Consider the following 19,587-nt stretch of genomic DNA (forward strand, 5'->3'; position numbering starts at 1 on the left):
ATGCTAGAAGAAAGGGAAGTTGTGGCTGGGGGTCAGCCTGAAGTGTTGGCTCCTACTTCACCAGCAGACGGTTTTCCTGGTGTCGGCTCACGGGCGCTGGGAGCACCCGGCCCGCATGTAACGCTCAGATGGGCCCCAGGAGGGAGACCAGAGGAGCCCCACTCCTTGAAGGAGCTGCCTTGAGAGCTGGCAGCGCTGGTGTGATTTTCAGGACTGCCGGGAAGCTCCCTGCTCCCTCCCGTGCATTAATAATGCTTGCACTTCTGCCGTTTGAGATTCCTTCTGTTTGCTGTGTTGGGTCTGTCAAAATGACAACCTCTTGGAACATTTGTGCCCCTGGATCCTTATCAGTCATCGACAGCACAGCGCGAGGGAGAGGTTCCAGCTCCCTCCAGAGAGCTGGAGTGGCTTGTGTGTGATGATGGAGTGGAAGTGGAAATACAGACGGGAAGGGAGGCTGAAACAGTGGGGAGGAAGCTGCTCGGCTCTGAGGTGCTGCTGGTCCCTGATCCTGTGCCCCACCCCACCCTGTCCCTGGCTCACAAGAAACACAGTTGTCAGGAGCACCCCCTTCTGTGCCCAGGGGACAGGCACAGCGCACTCTTGGCATGGTTTCACTACGTGCTATGTGAATGACCTTGGGCAAGGAGGGACCTGGACCTCCGGATGTGTCCTCATCTGTAAAATGGGCAGGAAGTACCTTCTTGGTGAATTCTTTATTGAGATGAGTAAAGAAATACATGCACGATGTCCTGTGATGGTAGGTACACAGTCAGCCCTATCTTGAGGTGATGTCGGATAAGGACACGACTAAATGGCACTGTGCAGAGGGGACAGCTAGGGAGCATTCCCAGAGTACCTGTCAGGACTGTCATCCACGGCTGTGTTGACTGAGGCACCTGTTGTCCTGGGGACTGAGTGCTCAAGTCAATAGATGCTCCACACCCCGAGTTGACTTGTTGCAGAGAAGGGAAGGGATGAGAGTTAATGCTGGCTAACCCCCTGCCTGTGCCGCACCCCGGGAGGCTCCAGAGAGGGGCAGCATGAACCCCCTGCCTGTGCCCCGCCCCAGGAGGCACCAGAGAGGGGCAGCAATGAACCCCCTGCCTGTGCCCCGCCCCAGGAGGCACCAGAGAGGGGCAGCAATGAACCCCCTGCCTGTGCCCCACCCCGGGAGGCTCCAGAGAGGGGCAGCATGAACCCCCTGCCTGTGCCCCGCCCCGGGAGGCACCAGAGAGGGGCAGCATGCTGGCTGAAGCCACCCAGCAAGGTGGGAAAGATCAGTGTTAGTGAGACAACTGGTGCTTTCGAAGGCACAGGCCGTGCCCAGATGCCAGGGCTGCCCCACTGCTTCTAGGCCCTGGGTCCCCTCATAGGGCCACCAGAGCCAGTCCTGCTCTGTATGTGAAAGAAGAGCATTTGGTTGTGCCTCTGCTAGAGGCTCTCCCGGCCTCCATCCCAGGGCTTCCAGGCCTGGCAATGACAGCATTCCTGGCCCTGGGAAGAGCAATGGTTGTTCCGTGTACTCTCTCATCAGCCCTGAGAGCTGACCTGTCTTACCAGCGAACCCTATGGAGTCTGCTTTGGTCGAGGGGCAGAGGCCTCTCTCAGCTCCATGCCCATCACGCCAAGGAAACAGGGAGGACTTAGCAATGTGGGGGCGGCCCCTGGGATGAGGGGAGCACCAGCCCGGGAATGAGGCAGCCTTGGGTCGCGTCTTGGCCCGTGTCACTCTCTGGCCACACAGCGTGATTTCCCTCTCTGTACCCAGAGTCCTCATGGGAGGTTGTTGGTGTCAGAGTTTCCCCACATCTTCCAGCTGGACACACAGCCAGCCAGTGCTTCCTTTGAGGCTGGCCAGGTGCCTCTTCCAAGAGCCATAGGGGCTCCCCTCTGAGCCCCGGGCCTGAGACAGGACCCAGGGTGCGCTGGAAGAATGAGCTCCCTGTTCTCTGGGTGACTCATGGTGGGAAGAGAGCCTCAGAGTTCACTTTCCCCTGAAGGGTGATAACTAAGGTATGAAGACCAGTATCCCAGCTCCTACGTGTGGGGGCTCAAGCCCCACCCACCACATCCAGGCCCAGCTGCTAGGTTGGGCTGGACTCCAGCCCCCACCAGGGCAGCCCCACAATGGTGTGCTTATTGCCATGTCAACCCATCTACCCATCTCTAGCCTCCTGCTTGGGAGACACTCATCTGGCCAGTGGAATGGGGGTCACCTTGGACAGACCTGGGCTGGCTGCCATGTGCCTTCAGTGTATTCCTTTATATCCCCATGTAGTCACTGGCTTGTCTTGTGAGGCCTCAGCTGTCATCAGCAGGCCTTGCAGGGAGACCTTGGTGCCAGGGAGGCTTGGGGAGGCCATTTAGGACCACTGGCTTCAGTGACCACAGGCTGCTGTGACCTCACCCCTGGCTAGTGTCCTGCAGGCCCTGGGAACCTACCCTGCCTCGAGTGTCCGCGGGAGGACTAAGGGATCTGAGGACAGGAGGTGCCTCACACTGGTCTCCAGAATACCCTGTGTTTATTGAAGTATGCTCAGCCTTCCAGAACTTTCACCTTCAATCCCTGATCTGTGCTCAGGAGTCAGACAGAGGGCTCCTTCTTGCCTCACAGGTGATCTTTTTCTAGTATTGTCTTCATAGAACATGTGTCCTGTTGCAGGAATGTGCGAGTCCATCCTGCGCCGGTCAGCATGCCCAAGGCAGCAAGACAGACCCTTGGTGAGGGGTGAATTAATCTGCTTCTGTTCTGCCCCCCTCACCCTTGGACACATAGTGCCCCTGCCTAGAGCAAAGCCATCTCTTAAGCCACTTGCACTTAATGCAGTGCCTGCCCTGGCCTCGGAAGGCAGCCTGTGAGTGAGAGCAGCTTGAGGCCACGATGCGTGACTGATCCCAAAGACTCCCTTCTGCCAAGCTTGGTGCCTGGAAACAGATGTGTAGCCACCAGTGCTTCTGAAAATCCGTCTGGGATGCTAGGTTCCTGCCAGGTGCTAGAATGTAGAGGTACGTCAGACAGGACCCAGTTCCCTGGGAGATGGGCCTGTCAACCTCAGACCAGAAGCAGGTGCTGCAGTGGTAGCAGGGAGGAAGCAGCAGAGAGCTCATGTGAGGGCGGGGGGCTTTTGGGAAGGTATCACCCAAGCAGTTCCCTCTGCTGGGTTTGCAGGGTGGAGAAGGGATTTGCCTGACAAGGTATAGGATGCAGGAAGGCCTTCAAGGCCAAGAGTCGGTGTGCACCATAGCACAGCAGTGTGGAAGCGCTGCCTGGCAGGTTTGTTGGATCTGCACACCCATTACAATCACATTTGCAAAAGCTACACAATAATGCTGCAGAATGCTCACATCCTCCACCCCGGGAGTTTGTGAAAGCCAGATGTAGAGACATCTGGATGTCACCTGTTTGGGTCCTGGCGTGCCCTGTGTGGCAGGCACGGTTTCCGCGCACTATCGTACATAAGCAGTAATTCTCTCTGGTTCGCTCCAGCCAGTGGACAAACCATCCCCGCTCTGAAGTAACCAATCTTCACGATGCCCTTGCCCACATCCACGGCCAACCCCGTGGGGAGGTTTGGAGGGCCTCCCGGGCACATCTGGGGTTTTGCCCTCCAAGTATGGCGCTAATGCCATAATAACAGCTCTGGTTTATTAACTGAAGGCTGTGTCTCACGCACCATTTGGAGGACTTTCGTCCTCAGGGCAGCCTCATGAAAAAGGCACTATTATCTCTGTTTTACAGTTGAAGAAACTGAGACTCGCAGGGGTTAAATGGCCTGCTCAGCCTGGCTGAGCTGGTGATGGCTGAGATCCTAATGCTGGTTTGTCCGAGTCTGACACAAACTCTTTTCTTTGCACTGTGTCGGATCACAGAGAGACCCCATTTTCTGAAAAAGCGAAAATTATATCTTGGTAAATTTGGTCCCCAGTGACTTAGCTGTGGTTTCATAGCTACTTTGCCTCTCAAGCCTGCTTTTTCATTAATGGGCAAGTTTTGGGGGTAGATGACCTCAGAACACCCTGGCGCTAACACGCTCATAGCTGCTTAGAGGCTCCAAGTGAGTAGGCCTGATGTCAAGTCCTCGTCCTTGCGTTAAGTGGAGCCAGGGCATCTCCAAATAAAAGTAATTAATTTATTTGCCCCTTGAGGGCTGAGCAGGGGACATGGGGGTGGGCCACGGCCATGCCAGCCCAGGGCCACAGGGACCAGGCCAGGTGCATGCCTCACAGATATTGGGCATCCGAGAAGGGAAGCTCCATGAACATTAAAAGGAAATCCAGGATGGCTCACGTGGTTACACCTCACGATATCCGGGTCCTGGGATCGAGCCCTATGTCAGGCTCCCTGCTCAGCGGGGAGTCTGTTTTTCCCTCTGCCTCTGTGCTCTCTCGCTGTCTCTCTCAAATAAATAATTAAAATTTTAAAAAATAAATAATAAATTTTAAATACAATAAAAATAAACCAAAAAATTTTAAATAAAAATGAAAAAGTAAATAAAAGGAATTCCTCGTAAGGAGAGCTAAAAGGATATTCTAGAATATTAGCTATGGCTTATCATTCAAAAACTCTTCTGAATCCTGCTCTGATCCTTTCCAGCTGGTCCCCTGGTGGCGCTCCACAGCACCAACTATCCCACTAAACCAGAATTTCTCTACTTTCGGGGCCTACCCCGATCCCTCTGTTTCTCTTCATTCTGGTAGGAATATGAGCCCTTTGCATCTTGCCCCTGGTACTGGTGTTTTCAGGTTCTGTTTTTCACTCATGTAGAATGCATGTGCCTGTTCACTTAATGAAGATTTGGCTCATCACTAGTTGTCCAGCCTTGAGCAGGCTTGGGGAAGCAGTGGTGACACGTGTGTGGCGTCCTGAGCCTGTGGCCCCACACATCCAGTCCTGTGTGAAGGCACTTCACTGCCACCAGCAGACCAGCCCATGGGCAGCTCTACCCAGTAGGAGCTTTCAACGTGCTGTGTGCTGGGTAACATGTGAGAGTTCAGACTCCATGAAGGGTCCCCATGCCCGCTTCTCAGCCGGGTTCCCCACACATCCTCCTGCAACAGGCCATGCCTTCTGACTCCACTCCTTTGTCTTACAGGCCTCCTGCCCTGAGTGGCAGCCCTGTCATCTCGGACATCTCGTTGATCCGGCTTTCCCCACACCCTGCGGGCCCTGGGGAGTCCCCCTTCAATGCCCCGCACCCGTATGTGAGCCCCCACATGGAGCATTACCTCCGAGCCGTGCACAGCAGCCCCACGCTCCCCACCATCTCAGCAGCCCGAGGTCTCAGCCCTGCTGACGGTGAGTAGAGTTTGGGGTGCTGGGGGAACTGGGCTGCTAACTCTGACGTGGTTGATTCCTCAGCACCAGCACCAGCCCCTGGGATAGTGAACAGGTTGACATTCCTCCCCACCACCCTGAACAATGGGTTCTTCAATAAATGAATGGGGAAAGCCCAAAGAATCTGGGGATCATTGGTTTTTGTGCTCATTAAAGAGCTGTCAATAAGCACCCTTCCACATGCAAATTATATAAATATATATATGCGTATATAGTGGTAAGATATGTTTATGTAAGTCTTATCTTAGGTGAGAATTCTTTGGTTGCAATAAACTAAAATCTGCTTCTGGTTAAGTAAACGGGGTATGGGATCAAGGTGTCTCATGGGCCCCCAGCGCTGAAGGAAGGCAGAGCCAGGCTGGTTTCTGCCTGCTTCTCTGCTTGTGCACCCCCTTGGAAGTCAACACATGGCCTCCAAATGGCACCCCAAGGCTCCACAGGTGAGTACCAGTGGCTTTGTGTCTCTCGGGTCAGAGGCTTGAGAGAGAACTGATTAGCCCACTTCAAGGATCAGATGGCCACCCCAGTCCGGTTAGTTTGAGACAAGAAAAGGCAGGTCACATAATACAAATAAGGTTTTCAGGTCTAAAATTTAATACTTAAAATAAAACTTAGTACTTCCAGGCCCATCCCCACCTCACTGATACATACGAACACACACGCACACACACACTCACCCTGGACAGTAGTAAGCACATGCGGGACTTGGCCATGCCCATCCTGTCTTTCTGGGAAGTGTTCTCACCCCACTGTCCCATGCCACCCCCACTGTGCCTGGTAGCCACTCACTGCTGCCATTTTCAAAAGGAACCAGGCTACATCATCTCAATCTGCCTATTGAAACCATGGTCCAGAGGCTCCAGGAAGCATGGTCCCAGTGGGCCCCTTGTCGCTCACTACCTCCAGTCCTTCCCAGGGGAACATGTCCTCCCCCACTTCATGGATATGACCAGGAGCAGCAGCCAAGTCCTGGACCTGAGAGGCTCAGGTTGGAGTTTCACAAAGAGAAGGACTCCAGCTTCCAAATGTATAAAAAAAGTTGCCCTGAATCATTGGGCTCATCATCCGAGGCAAGTGGCAGTGACCACAGGACATGAAAGTGGCTGGCCAGAACGTGGCTATTCTGATGTGACCCCTTGGAGCTGGAATCCAGCCCTGGAATCTGCATGGGTTTTCTGAGAGGCCTTGCCTGAGTGAGGGTGCCCTGAAGGACCACGCTGCCTCCACGCCTCTCCTGATGACACAGCCAGTGCTGGATTCAGCCTGGAGTTCCGTGCGGATGCAGGCCAGATTCCCCAGGCTGCCCTGACCTTGAAGCTCACACATAGCATCGTGGGCCAGAGGATGCCTGCCCCCAGGAAGATGTGTCCACGCCCTAATCCCCTGAATCTGAGAATGTTGCCTCGTTTGGGGGGAAAAAAAAGGCCTCTGCAGATGTGATTTAGCTGGAGATTTTGAATGAGAAGATCATCCTGGAATGTCCGCGTGGGTTTAACTACAGTGATAAATGCCCTCACAAGAGACATAGACAAGAGAACAACACAAAGATAGGAGTGTTGTGGCCATTGGCCAAGGAAGTTGGCAACTTCCAGAAGCTGGAAGGAGCACAGGATAGATTATCCCCTAGAGCCTCTGGAGGGAGTGTGGCTCTGCTGATACTTTGATGATAAACTTCTGGCCTCCAGAACTGTGAAAGAATGAAATTTTGTTGTTTGGGCAGCAGTTAGCACCAAGTCCATACCAACTTGTTATAGCGGCCCTAGGAAACTAATACACATGGTGACAGGGTTACCACGGAGGAGGCAGGACGAGGTAGTGCTCCCGAGGCCAGGTTCAGAGGACCCTGCGAGATGTCTCTAGAAAAGACAAGGACGCTGTAGTTTCAGCTGACAGCGGTACAGCTGATGAAGAGCTAAGTGGTAAGACTGGGCTGCCCTTGAAGGAGCAGCTTGCATTTGTGCAACACTTTATTCTATGCCTGATTTCTAGAGAAACCTCGCTGAGGCTCCTGTCACACCCACTTGTCCCAGCCCCAGCCCCTTGAGGTAACAGGCATGGGTTCAGCACCAGAGGACACTTGGCTAATTTGCAAAGCCCTGACCTTCACAGGGGATGGACCTGATACCCGGAGACCTCACTGACCCGGAACCCAGCTCCCAAGTGAAGAGAGACAGCATGTCAGGCTCACACTGCAGCTGTGCAAGCCCCAGCACCTGCCCACATGAGACCCCAAAAGTTCATCAGCCATCAGGGCCATGTCTGCAGACCGCGTGGGCTCTGAGGACAAATGGGCACTCCAGAGAAGGCTTTGGGGAGGAGGTGAACATTCAGGAGGAGGAGGACAGGAGGGCATTTTGAGCATGGACAGGGCAGGGGGAGGCCATGGGATATCACTCTGGCTGCAGGCCAGAGCTCTCTCTAGTGGATACAGCAGAAGAGGAGGAGGGGGAGGAGGCTGCTTCCATTGACCGGCTTCTCTCTGCCCAGCACGTAAGAAATCTCTTTTACTTTTTGCCAAGACTGATAGCAGAGAGCACCGGAGTTCTTATCTGCCATTGAGGATGGTAACGGTGGCCTTCCACTCATAACGTGTGAGGATAGTGACCCTGAGGATGAATGGGAATCCCTCGGCCCTGTGCCTACACAGGCCCAGCAAGCGCTCAGCGTGACGTTGGCTGTCACATTCATTTCTCATAGTAACTTGAGTAGCAAGTATTATTACCCCCATTTTACAGATGGAAAACTGAGCCAGCTCAGAAGGGTGGCCCCTTCCCAATTTTGCACACCTGCTAAAAGCCAGGCCTCTTGATGGGTCTGTTTGGTTCCCAATTCCAAGCCCCCTTGAGATGCTTGGAAGTTCATCATCCCTGCCTCCTGGCTGAGCCCCTGGGAGGAGCCGGGCATGGGGTGGGGGACAGACAGCTCTGGGTTGCCACTGCAGGCCAGGCCGGCAGCTTTATCTGGCCGGGTCCAGGCAAGCTCGCCTTGAATGTTCAGGCCAGACTGACCTGGCCCAACTGTCGACCACCACGGCGCCTTTGTTTGTGTCTCTGTTTTCCTTTGAAGACTCTGCTGGCCTGTGGACCTGGTCAGCCTGGAGCTCTGGGCTTCTGTGCGGCCTGGAGGGGGAGGTGGGAGTGCTTGTTTATGGTGTGGGGACAAGGAGGCATGCTGGCTCTGATTCCCCACCAGCAGAAACACACCCCACCCTACCCACCCCATCCCACTTTGTCTGCTCAGTGGGGGAAGGGGACCCAGGGCAGAAGATGGACCAGCGGGCACAGGGGTGGTGGGGTATGCCTCAGCCCTTGTGTGTGTTTCTCTCTCTTTTGGGCCAATCCTGACCAACTCTTTCTCCTCCCCACAGTGGCCCACGAGCACCTCAAGGAGAGGGGACTGTTTGGCCTCCCCCCTCCAGGGACCAACCCCTCAGACTATTACCACCAGATGACCCTCATGGCGGGCCACCCTGCACCGTACGGGGACCTGCTAATGCAGAGTGGGGGTGCCGCCAGTGCACCCCATCTCCACGACTACCTCAATCCAGTGGATGGTGAGTACTGGGCCCGAGGGGGGGTAGGGAGCAGGATAGGCCATGGGGGCTGAGGAGGGTGCATGTTGCTCCTTTTGTGGGTGAGGAGCCCTAAGCAGGGCATCTGGGATCCCTGCCATGACTGCTGTCCACAGGGGACTGAGTCTGAGCAACCCCCGCACATACTTAGTGAGTCACCGCAGGCCAGGACGTGTTTTAGGAATTGCAGTCTGGGGAATAAAACACACTCGTCTCTGCTTTCATGGAACTTCTAGCACAGTAGGGAGAGACAAACAAAGCCAAGGATGGGGTAGGAAGCACCAGGTCGAGTGGGGGTGGTGGTACAAGTCTTGAATGAAGATATTGAGAAATCCTCCCTGGGAAAGTGATATTTGAGCAAAGAATTGAAGGAGCTGAGCAGTACAGAAATATGATCCAGATGGGAAATAGCAAATGCAAAGGACCTGGGGCAGCAGTGTGCCCTCTGAGCTCAAGAAAAACCCAGGAGGCCAGCATGCCCAGCACCCAGGGGGTGAGGGGCCAGAGGAGGCGGGGGCCAGAGTTCCAGGGCTGGTCGGGCAGGCTGGTCATGGCTTTGTAAGGCTTAACATGATGGGGCCCTTGGGGTGGGGGGTTGGACAGAGGAGTAATGAGATCTAACTTCTTAAAAGGAATCCCATTGTGGCTGCTGATCTGAGAATAGGTTTAGGGGCAAGGTGGAAGCAGGGGGGTCTGGTTAGTAGAGGTGGGGAGAGTGATCACATTTTAGATAGTCACAAGATTTGTTTGCAGACGGATGAGAAAGTAGGAAGGAAGAAAGAAAGGCATTAAGGACAGCACCAGGGTGTTGGGCCTGAGCACGTGGAGGGTGGCTGTCACTAACTGAGCTGGAAGCTGCAAGCAGGGCACGTTGGCAGATGGGAGATCCAGTGTTCTGGGTAAAGTTCTTGTTGCCCATAATATACCAAGGCTTTCCCTCCCGTCAAATACTATCTTAATTTCCCAGGGGTGCCTGTGGCCGCCTGACCATGAGCCCCTGGGATCACCACGGAGCCCCGCCTCAGAGAAGAGGTGGGGCGGGGGGGGGAGGCTAAATCCCCCCTCACCCAGCCAGTGCCATTCCACCTGCTGTTCCTGGAGCCCAGCCCAGAGATTCCCAGGGATCCAGGCCAGACAGCAGAGCTAGAAACCACTGCAGGGGGCAGGGTTATTCTCCTCCAGCCCTGCCTGGGAGGGATTTTCTACTCTCTGACGGTAGGGAGCACCCAGGTCTGCAGGGAGACCTGCCCCGGAGGGAAGTCCGGGTGCCTGCCCGGCTGCATGACTCAAGGTGGGCCTCTGCACCCCTCAGCCTCCTCCCATCCCCCAGGATTTCCCGTCCCCACCAGCCACTGCAGCTCCACCTTATTGGCTGGAGCAAAAACAAGCCTCTTATTTCCTCAGGCCTGGCTGAGATTTTGCCTCCTCTGGGACATCTCCCCAGATGCCCTCTCCCACTTCCCTCCTCTCGATCCTTCTTGTCTCTGCCTGCCCTACCCACCTCATATTTGCAGGAGCCACCTCATGTGGTTCTGGAACCCCACAGAGCCCTCCCCGATCCACCACAGGAGTGTCACTGGGAAGAGCCCTAGAGTCCTCCCAACACCAGCGCTCATCCGGTGTTCTCCTCGTCATGCCCTGAGGGGTGCCATCCGCATCAGATTCCTGGGGCTGTCCCATCCCGCTCCCTTCCCCAGGGGATGGCGTTCAGTCCAGGACTAAGCGCAAATGTGGGGTGTGAGATAAAGCCCAGCCCCCTAAGCACACCCCGCCACATGCCCTCCTTCTCTCAACAGCCCTCTGGGGTGGGGTGTCAGCAGGTGGCGAAGGTAGGGCTCCAGTAAAGCTGTATGTACCTGCCGCTTGTCAAAATTAGAAACCAGACAGCAGGCACAATATAGTGCTCAAATAGCCACGTCCAAGTGTCACATCCTCCCACACAGGGCCTGCCTCCCGAGGCCTCAGGGTGGCTGGCACCAGGCCACCTGGTCAGTGGGCAGACACAGACAAACCATGGCCCAGGGGTCAAGTCAGGCAGGTGTCCTCAGAGGTAGGAGAGCCCCGGTCAGCAGACATGAGCGCCTGCCCACTGCCTCCAGGCAGCACCACGCATCTGACACCCCAAGAGCTGTGGCCCCAGGGAGGGCCTGCAGGGCCAGATGTGTTCCTGAGCATCTGGGCAGAGCACGGTGCCAATAGGGGTGGCCGTGGGGAGGGAGTTTGGGTCGTGAACCGCGGCCCGGCCAGGCCAGCGCCGCCTGTGCGCGTCCCCACTGTGGGAACTGGCCCGAGGTGCTGGGGCACTGAATGCGGCCCGCACCGCGATTCCCAGCCCTGCCTGCAGGTTGAACCAAACACGCTGTTGAGTTGGATCGCGCGTGTGAACGTGGCTCAGTGGCTGGCATGCAGTAGCCGCTCAGTCAGTACTTGTTCCAGTCTCTTTCTGCCAGATTTCTCCTTCTTCTCCTGCGGGACTTTTGTCTCTGTGTACCCCGTGCCTAGCCCCGTGCCACGACTTCTCCTGGCCACCACCCCCTGCCTCCCAGGCCTGCCACATCTGGCTTGTCAGCCCTCCTGGCAGCCCCACGATTTGCCACCCCGGGGTCCCTCAGGCTCCATGCTGCGTGGCAGTGATCGGTCATCCCCTCTGCCCTTCTGAGTCCCAGTGGCTTCCATCACTCTCAGGGCCAGATTCCGGCTTCATAACCTGGCTTGAGCGACCTTCCCCTCCAGCCTCGGCTCCTCGCCTTGCACACTGCCTCCCAGCGCCCCGCTCCACCTGCGGTCACCCCGACGATTGCCAAGTTCCTTCTGCCTGCAGTGCCGCTCCCTACAGGCTCGCCCAGCTCAGGCCTCCACCTGAAATCCAGCCCCAGCTTGATGGCATCAGCTCTGCTGGAGCTCCCACCCTCCCCCTCACTGGGTGCTGCTTCCCTGTTAACAAACTGGGGAGCCCTCCATGTTCCGGGAGCTTGGCTGCCAAGGAGCAGGCCCCGTGTTTGCAGAGTGACTGTGTGAGTGAGTGACAGTCACACAAAATCCTAGAGTGGAGAGATGCAAACTGGTTGGGGAGAGACTGGGCCGACTTGCAGGGAGCCGGGGAGGCGGCTGGGAACACGGCCGCTTTGTTCTCAGGGGTGCTCAACATTTGGCAGCATCTGAGGCCGAGCCGGAGCATCAGGCGATGAGCTCACCAGTGGGCGTGAGAGCGTCCAGCTCACGTCGGGCTCATCACACCCACCCACGATCCTTTCTCCACCTCTCCTCTTGGGAACGTGATTGGCTCCAGGGTGCAGAGGGAAGCTTCCGTGCTGGGCCGGAGCAGGCACATCAGTTTCTCCAGCTGAGGCCTGGGGTGGGGCTGGGGGATTTTTCTGAACCCTGAAGCATTTCAGGAACAGAGGATTCTTTGCCTTTGGTCCCAATCACTTACGATCCAAGCAAATCAAGAGTAGTGCAACGTGATATCCTGTATTTGTCATGACTTAATACAGTTTTTCTTTTCAACCCAGTTTGAATTACAACCGGAACCTTTGCTTCCGCTTTTAAAAATTTTAGGAATTTCTGTTCTGCTTTGATGCCCACATGGATGTGTCGTTCGTGTGTATCCCTAAGAGACTCCAGTGCTCAGAGCCCAGCCTCACCCCTCCCATAAACTGAGGAGCAGGGAAAACCCACCAGTTCCAGTGCTTTCTGCTGGTCCCAGCTGCATGGATCTGGGGAGAGATCTTCCCATCAAATTTCTTTTTGCTTAGACTCTCAACAGAGAATGGTGCAGGTTCAGAGCCCCCCTATGCAAGGGTCCTGCGACTCTCTGAGGACATGTGTGTTCAGTTAGGAAGCCTCCCATAAACATGACCATGACATGGAAGCTCTGTGCAGATGCAGGGGGCCTCAAGAGCTTGTGCAAAGTCAAGGAGACTAGCCCTTCCCTCTCTCTCTGTTTCTCTTTCTCTCTCAGTCATTCTGAGAATAAGTCTTGAGCACCTCCTATATGCCAGGCATGGCTCTAGGTGCTAGGGACACAGCTATGCATAGTCGGCCAAGTCATGCCCTCGTGGTGCTTCATAAGCTCCATGGGCTGCTCTGTGTAAGCTCCTTGTCAGGACAAAGAATATCCCATCCTGAGGCCGCCTCACCTACCCCACCTCCTTTCTCAGCTCTTTCCCTTTCTTTCCGAGAGGAGAGAACTTCCCAGAGGCTTTGAGGTGCAGAGGTCAGGTCTGCCGGACTGTGTGGCAACCTACAGGGAAAGTGTAGGACACAGGTGGCCTTGTGTCCACATCCTCCAGGGCAGTGTCCCCAGCCCACTCGATAGCAAACCACCAGCACCATTTTTACCTGAGCCAAGTGCCATGGGCACGATTCTTTAATAGTATATTTTTAATATAGTCACCTTTGCAGATTAAATAAATAGATGTTAGAATAGAACTGATATTTTTTCTCATGTGAGAAACCTGATTGTATCTGAGGATACGTCCTGTCCCTGTGTCCATTAGGCCGAAAATAATCTCATCTGGGTTGAGTACACATCTTACACTGAGGAAAACCCCAGGGCGGTGCAGGAAAGGCAGGGAGGCAGAGAGGCCTCTTGCTGGAGTGCACATCCAAGCCCTGCACTCCTCTCAGGACCCGGGGCCGGGCTGTGGGCAGGACCAAGGGCATCTCCCATGTCCCTCCCTTGCTGGGGGCTTCTCAGCCTCCTGGTGGTCGATGAAGGCCCGTTGCCTCCTGTTTTTAAAGGAGGCTGATTTATAGCAGGAAGAGTGGGAAGTGATGCTGTGCGGGGAGGTGATGGATAACCGGTCAGGGAGTCCAAGGCCATCACTCTGCCCCCCAGTTCTCTGGAGGGCCGGGAATTCACTGGTTGTCACCAGGGCCTTAAAATGGAATTCTCTTGTTTTATGCTGTTGAATATTGGTGATTTAACAGCAGAATGGTAGCAGCCACCGCCCCACCCCCTCCTCCTCCCACCGCATTGAGAAGATTGAAATGTTTCCGATTGAAATGTTGTCTGTTTACAGCCCATATTTCCTCCAAGCTGTATATTTTATTGCCATATTGACACTAATTTGACTTGGATGTCACCTCCGTTCTGACGCCAGTTCTTTATGCCGCCTGCGGGTCCAAGGGGGTTTTCAGAAACCAATTACATTGATCACACCGCAGAGAGGCAGGAGGAGCTGCTGGGGGGACTGCCAGAGTCCTCAGTCTCTGGGCAGGGAGCCTGTGCCCAGCCTGCAGACAGGAGGGAGACTGAGGCACAGCAGGCCAGGCCACAGGTCCCGGAGGAGCAGGACTGGTGTGTGAGTGCAGGCCTGGGTTAAATGGTGTCTGTGGCTCGTCTGCCAAGCCTGCGCAAACAGCGCTGAGAGACGAGCATTACAAAGTCATTCTATAGGCCAGGAACCTGAGTTTCTTTGTCTGCATCACAGAACTAGGAAATGGTCAACCTCAGCCCTGAGCCTCTGGGCTCGAAGCCTAGGTGTTTTCAATCCCTCCCCCGACCCCCCTATAAAAGGGGGGATGAGGGGCTGTGGATAGCTAAGCATGTGGCAGGTTAAACCCAATCCTCCAGTTGGGTTTCCTTAGAGCATTTCCTCAGTAAGTCCAGAAGATAGTGGGTGGGCCAAACTGTGCAGGAATGTTCCAGAACCAGTGGGGATTCAGAACCCACGAGCCAGGCCACAAGGCTTGTGTCCTGCTGTCCCCGACCCATGCTCAGGACAGCATCTGGCCCAGGAAAGGCTCCTGGGACGTCATGCTGGGTCACCGCTCTCTCCACCGCTGGTGCTACACCTGCCCTGGCCAGGCCCTGTGGAGTCCAGGTCCTTGCATCCCTCCAGCTGCCCTCAGCCCAGGCTACTGGGTCCTCAGGACGTCCACCCGGAGCTTGGGTGATATGCTGGTCACTAGCCCACAGCAACCCTGCAATAGATCCTGTTGGCCCATCTTCCAGGTGAAGAAGCAGCTCAAAGGAGGTCCAGGGACTTGCCCAAAGCCACGCAGCTCAGAGCAGTCAAGGGAGGTCAGAACATGGCCTGCCTGGGGCCGGGGCCTGTTTTCAGATCTCCTGCTGTTTCTGGCTGCCCCAGGGACAGCAGCCTTGTCCCTGAGCACTCTGGAGTTACCTAAAGTGATCCCAGGCCCCTCGCAGACCCTGCCCAGTACTGTGGGTACTGCTGTCATCACTTACCTGGGCAGTGAGCTTCACCAGAGGGCAGGGCCAAGGGTCTTCCCTGCTCACAGCCCGCATCATGTCCAGCCCCGCACCTGGCATACTGCCGGCCCTGACAAGGGTCGGAGGGGCGAATGAAGTTACATTTGGAATGAGCAGAAGACAGACCCTGTGGCTGAAGCAGGGTTCAGACGCCAGCGGCAACAGGCATGGGCAGCATCAGGCGTCGTCTGCCCAGGTGAGGGCCGGCTGGTGTCTGGTCACCCCGGCAGCTGACAAATCACAGACTCATCCACAGATGAATGGGCACAACGGCTCCGTCAGTCCCCGGCCATAAATCACCGGAGAAGCCACAGGAAATGAGTGCCAGGATTTTCTTTCTATTTAGTAATTTATCAAGGGAAGAGGCACATTAATAAACATATTTCCCTTGAGGGGCGGGAATAACAGAGATGAATATCACTGTCAGATTTGGCCTGTTTCCTCTTGTTAGGGGTGCATGAGAGGGTGGGAATCCAAATATTAGCAGCAAAATCTTTTCTAAAAAATGTATTACACAGATGAGCGTATTTCTTCCTTTATGTGATGTGAGATCTTCCCTCCCACCTCACATTTCTCCATTTGCTGCTCGGTTCGTAAGTAATAGGAATCTTTGGGAAGATTCACTTTGGCGTCTTTGGTTTTCCTTCAAAGCGAGGACTGACAAGGGGTGAACTCAGTAAAGGAGAACAAAGAAGCCGAAAGGAGCCCGCATGGATGGACGGATGAGTGAGTGCTTCAGTGAAGAGTAGACTGCTGTGTGGCCCAATCGTGTTTTCTAGACGTGCTGTCCTTTAGTATTGACATTAGGCCCACCTGCCTATCAAAACCATCCTCCTGGCCCCTGAAGAAGCTACGTTAACTCTCAGTTTCATTTTAGCAGATCCCCTGGGCTTTAGGCACTTGGTACTCACCCGGTGCCCTCCTAATAACCGAGCGAGCCACACTGCCCTGCTCCCATTGTACAGGTGGGCAAAGAGAGGCTTGGAAGGCTGAGTAGTGTGCTCCAAGGCAAGAGCTAAGTGTTGGGTTCAGTGTGGCTGCTAGCACAACTGTGTGTCCCCACATGGTGTGTATGTGTGTCTGTCCAGCCCAGCTGGACAGAAGCAGTGTGCTGAGTGGTTTGGTGGCCAACTGCTTGATCTCCAGTCCCTGTCTGTATTTCCCTGGGTTGCACGGCCTTGGGCAAGCCACTTGTTTTGTCATTTATAAATGAGAATAATAATGACCCCCTTCCTTCTAGTGCAATTTACACTATTTAATACTTAAAAGGTCAAACAGTTTAATACATGAGAGTTCTTAGAACAGTACCTGGCACTTTCCAGGCAGTCTGCAAATATTGACTTTCCATGGCTGTGCTTCTGCTCCCCCTCACCAGCGGCTCAACAGTCACCATCTCGTACTTGTTCTCACCACTGAGCCCGCTGTCTGTGAATGCATGTAGCAACAAAAGGACCCAAGTCCCTCATGCATAAAGGTGGGAGAGCCAAAAGCAACCGGAAAACCACACCAGTGGATGCAGGCTTGCCAACATGACACCTTTGGGAGAGAGGGGAACCTTCCCCAACCAGAGGATGTCAGGATACTTCCCCTAGGAAAGGGATTACCTGCTGAGGTCTGAGCAGAGAGAGTAGGGACAAGCACTTCAGACAGAGGAAATCTGTAATGTGCAAAGGCCCTGTGCGGGAAGGCAGGCGACCTGAGTGGAAAGCAGGAAGGTGGCTGGAGCAGAGCCTGGGACATGGGCAGAATGATGCCGGAGAGGTGGGCAGGGAGCACCCACAGGGCTGCCAGGCAAGACACCTCGAGGATTTGGGCTTTTTTCCTAATAGCACTAGGGAGCTCTAGAGAAGTGGGACCAGAGGGCCCAGAGGCATAATTTGATTTACACATTATGGAGCTCTCTCGGGCTGCAGTGAGGAATGTGCAATCCACATAGCAAATGGCTAAGGGCCCCAGGATGACCAGGGTTGATGGTAGGCTGGAAGGAGCTGGGGGAGGATGAGAGAAAGGGGACCTGTAGGCGGCTTGGGGGGCAGCCTCAGTCTTGAAGGAGGGGAAGATGGGGAAGCATCAGGCCTCCTCCCAGGTTCCCAGGTTCCTACTCTGCTGCTGTGTGGACGGTGGGTGACCGGCTGAGCTCAGCCTGGCAGGATACCTGTAGTGACCTGGAGCTACCTTTCAGACAGAATCTGGGGCCTCATCTGTCCTCTCCACAGCCTTGGAGTGTGCTTATCCCAGTGGCACAGGAAGAAAGGGGCTTCCAGAGTTTGGCAGCTAAGGGTGAGGAGCTAGGGGAGCACCAGGGCATGAGTACCCCCAGGGTTCAGCAGTGGGGGGCAGGGGCAGCACCAGGGCATGAGTGCCCCCAGGGTCCAGCAGTGGAGGGGCAAGGGGAGCATCAGGGCATGAGTGCCCCCAGGGTCTAGGAGTGGGGGACAGGGGAAGCACCAGGGCATGAGTGCCCCCAGGGTCTAGGAGTGGAGGACAGGGGAAGCACCAGGGCATGAGTGCCCCCAGGGTCCAGCAGTGGAGGGGCAGGGGGAGCATCAGGACATGAGTGCCCCCAGGGTCCAGCAGTGGAGGGGCAGGGGCAGCACCAGGGCATGATGCACTGGGGCCGGGGCTCTGCTGAGGCTTCTACAGGGGGCAGCTGTGGGCTCTGTGCACTCACACAGGCTGACTTTGCCCTAAACCCTTCTCGGGGGCTAGCCAGCACTGGGGATGGGGGCTCAGAGATCCACAGGCCATCAGCCCTGCCCTTGGTGCCCACACAGCTTGGGAACAAGGCACTAACACAGCAACCCTGCAGCCAGGGTAACCTGCTGCCTCCTTGGAGGAGGAGGACCTGTGGGGTCCAAGCAGCTCTGAGCATTCAAAAGGAAAGAAGGCGGGTGTCACAAGCCCAGGAAAAGCCGAGCACAGGCAAGGTGTGCACAGCAGCCACTGGAGCTGTATACAGGCAGGCCCTTCGTGAGCGGCCGCCAAGCTGCTCAACGCTTATGGTTTGCGTGTGTGGCTGCCGTGCCTGCTCTTTGCCAAACTGGCAGTAAAGGCGCTAATTTATGTTCATTGAGATATTCTCTCACCCAGGCCCTGAGCTGTGCTGCTCCCACCCTGACCACACCATGCGCAGGTCAATCCCATTCTGTAGACCAGCAAACTGGGTTTGAGAGAGCCTCGGCCCCTTGCCCAAGGGCCCCCGGCTGGAAAGCGGCAGAGCCACGATTCTCATTAGACCGTCCTCAAAGGCCCCTCCTGCCATCCCCCCGCCTCCTAGTCCCCCTGCCCCGGTTCTGTCCCCCTGCAAGCCCAGTGACGCGTGGGGTGGCTGTCCCCACAGTGTCGCGTTTCTCCAGCCCGCGGGTGACGCCCCGCCTGAGCCGCAAGCGGGCGCTGTCCATCTCCCCGCTCTCGGACGCCAGCCTGGACCTGCAGCGGATGATCCGGACCTCCCCCAACTCGCTGGTGGCCTACATCAACAACTCCCGCAGCAGCTCGGCTGCCAGCGGCTCCTACGGGCACCTGTCGGCAGGCACCCTCAGGTGAGCCCAGCCCGCGGGCAGGGGGCTGAGAATCCGGGGGCGGGCTGGGGGCCGTGTGTGTGGGGGGGTGTCCACACTTTCAACCTCAGAAGAGAGATGGGACTTGCAGCTGTGAATCAGCGTGCTTGCAACTGGTTCATGAATTCAAAACCAGTAACGAGGACATTGAAATGTGCCAGTGTTTGTCTGTCTTCGTGTGCTCGTTCAGCCCCCAGTCACACTTTCTGATGTGAAAAGCAACATTTACCAGGCCTGGCATGAGAGATTCCATCACGAAACCGAAGGTAGCTTTCTTTGTGTTTCTGTAGGTGTCGTGGCTGTTGGCTAGTGCTGGGGACCATGTGGAGTGTGATAGTGACTTGGGTCCCCCAGGTCTCTGGGCAGGCAGTGGGCCTCCCGCTGTGGTCATAGCCTGGCACACCGGAACCTTGTGGATGCCATTCACCCTTGTGTTCCCACCCCCTTCTCACCCCCATGCAGCCCATGGCTGTTTCAGGACTCGGATCCAACCACTTTGACTAAACTCATGTCCTCCCCACGACCCTCCTGAGAGAGGCCAGGATCTGTTAGGAATGTCGGGAGAGCCTGGCCCAAGGACCCAGGGATGGAAATGATAACAAGTATGGGAGCTACCTTTTGCTTCATAAGCAATTACTCATAACCTCAGTGGTTTAAAGCAACAATAAGCTCTTCATCATCTCGCACTGTTTCTGGGGGTCAGGAATGTGAGACTGGCTTGGCTCTGGTGTCATGAGCCTGCACTGAAGACGTCAGCCAGGGCACCTGACTGACTTGGGACCTGAAGACTTGCCTTGGCCTGAGGGTCTGTTTCCAAGGTGGCTCACCCACATGGACGTCTGCAGGAGCCTTATTTCTAGTCACGGGGGACTCTCTGTAAGGCTGCTTGACCGTCCTC

At 55.6% G+C, this 19,587-nt stretch overlaps 1 protein-coding gene across 4 annotated transcripts in view; it reads left to right on the forward strand.

Moving 5' to 3' along the window:
• Positions 1-19,587, forward strand: part of GLI2 (GLI family zinc finger 2) — a 255,853-nt gene that overhangs the window by 213,575 nt on the left and 22,691 nt on the right. For all 4 annotated transcript variants that reach the window (XM_055316156.1, XM_055316158.1, XM_055316157.1 and 1 more), the window contains 3 exons: positions 5,097-5,299; positions 8,706-8,891; positions 18,470-18,671. In XM_055316156.1, coding sequence (XP_055172131.1) covers positions 5,097-5,299; positions 8,706-8,891; positions 18,470-18,671 — 591 coding nt within the window. The remainder of the gene's footprint in view (positions 1-5,096; positions 5,300-8,705; positions 8,892-18,469; positions 18,672-19,587) is intronic.

Source organism: Nyctereutes procyonoides, unplaced genomic scaffold (genome assembly GCF_905146905.1).
Source record: "Nyctereutes procyonoides isolate TBG_1078 unplaced genomic scaffold, NYPRO_anot_genome, whole genome shotgun sequence".
In the NCBI taxonomy this organism is placed as follows: domain Eukaryota; kingdom Metazoa; phylum Chordata; class Mammalia; order Carnivora; family Canidae; genus Nyctereutes; species Nyctereutes procyonoides.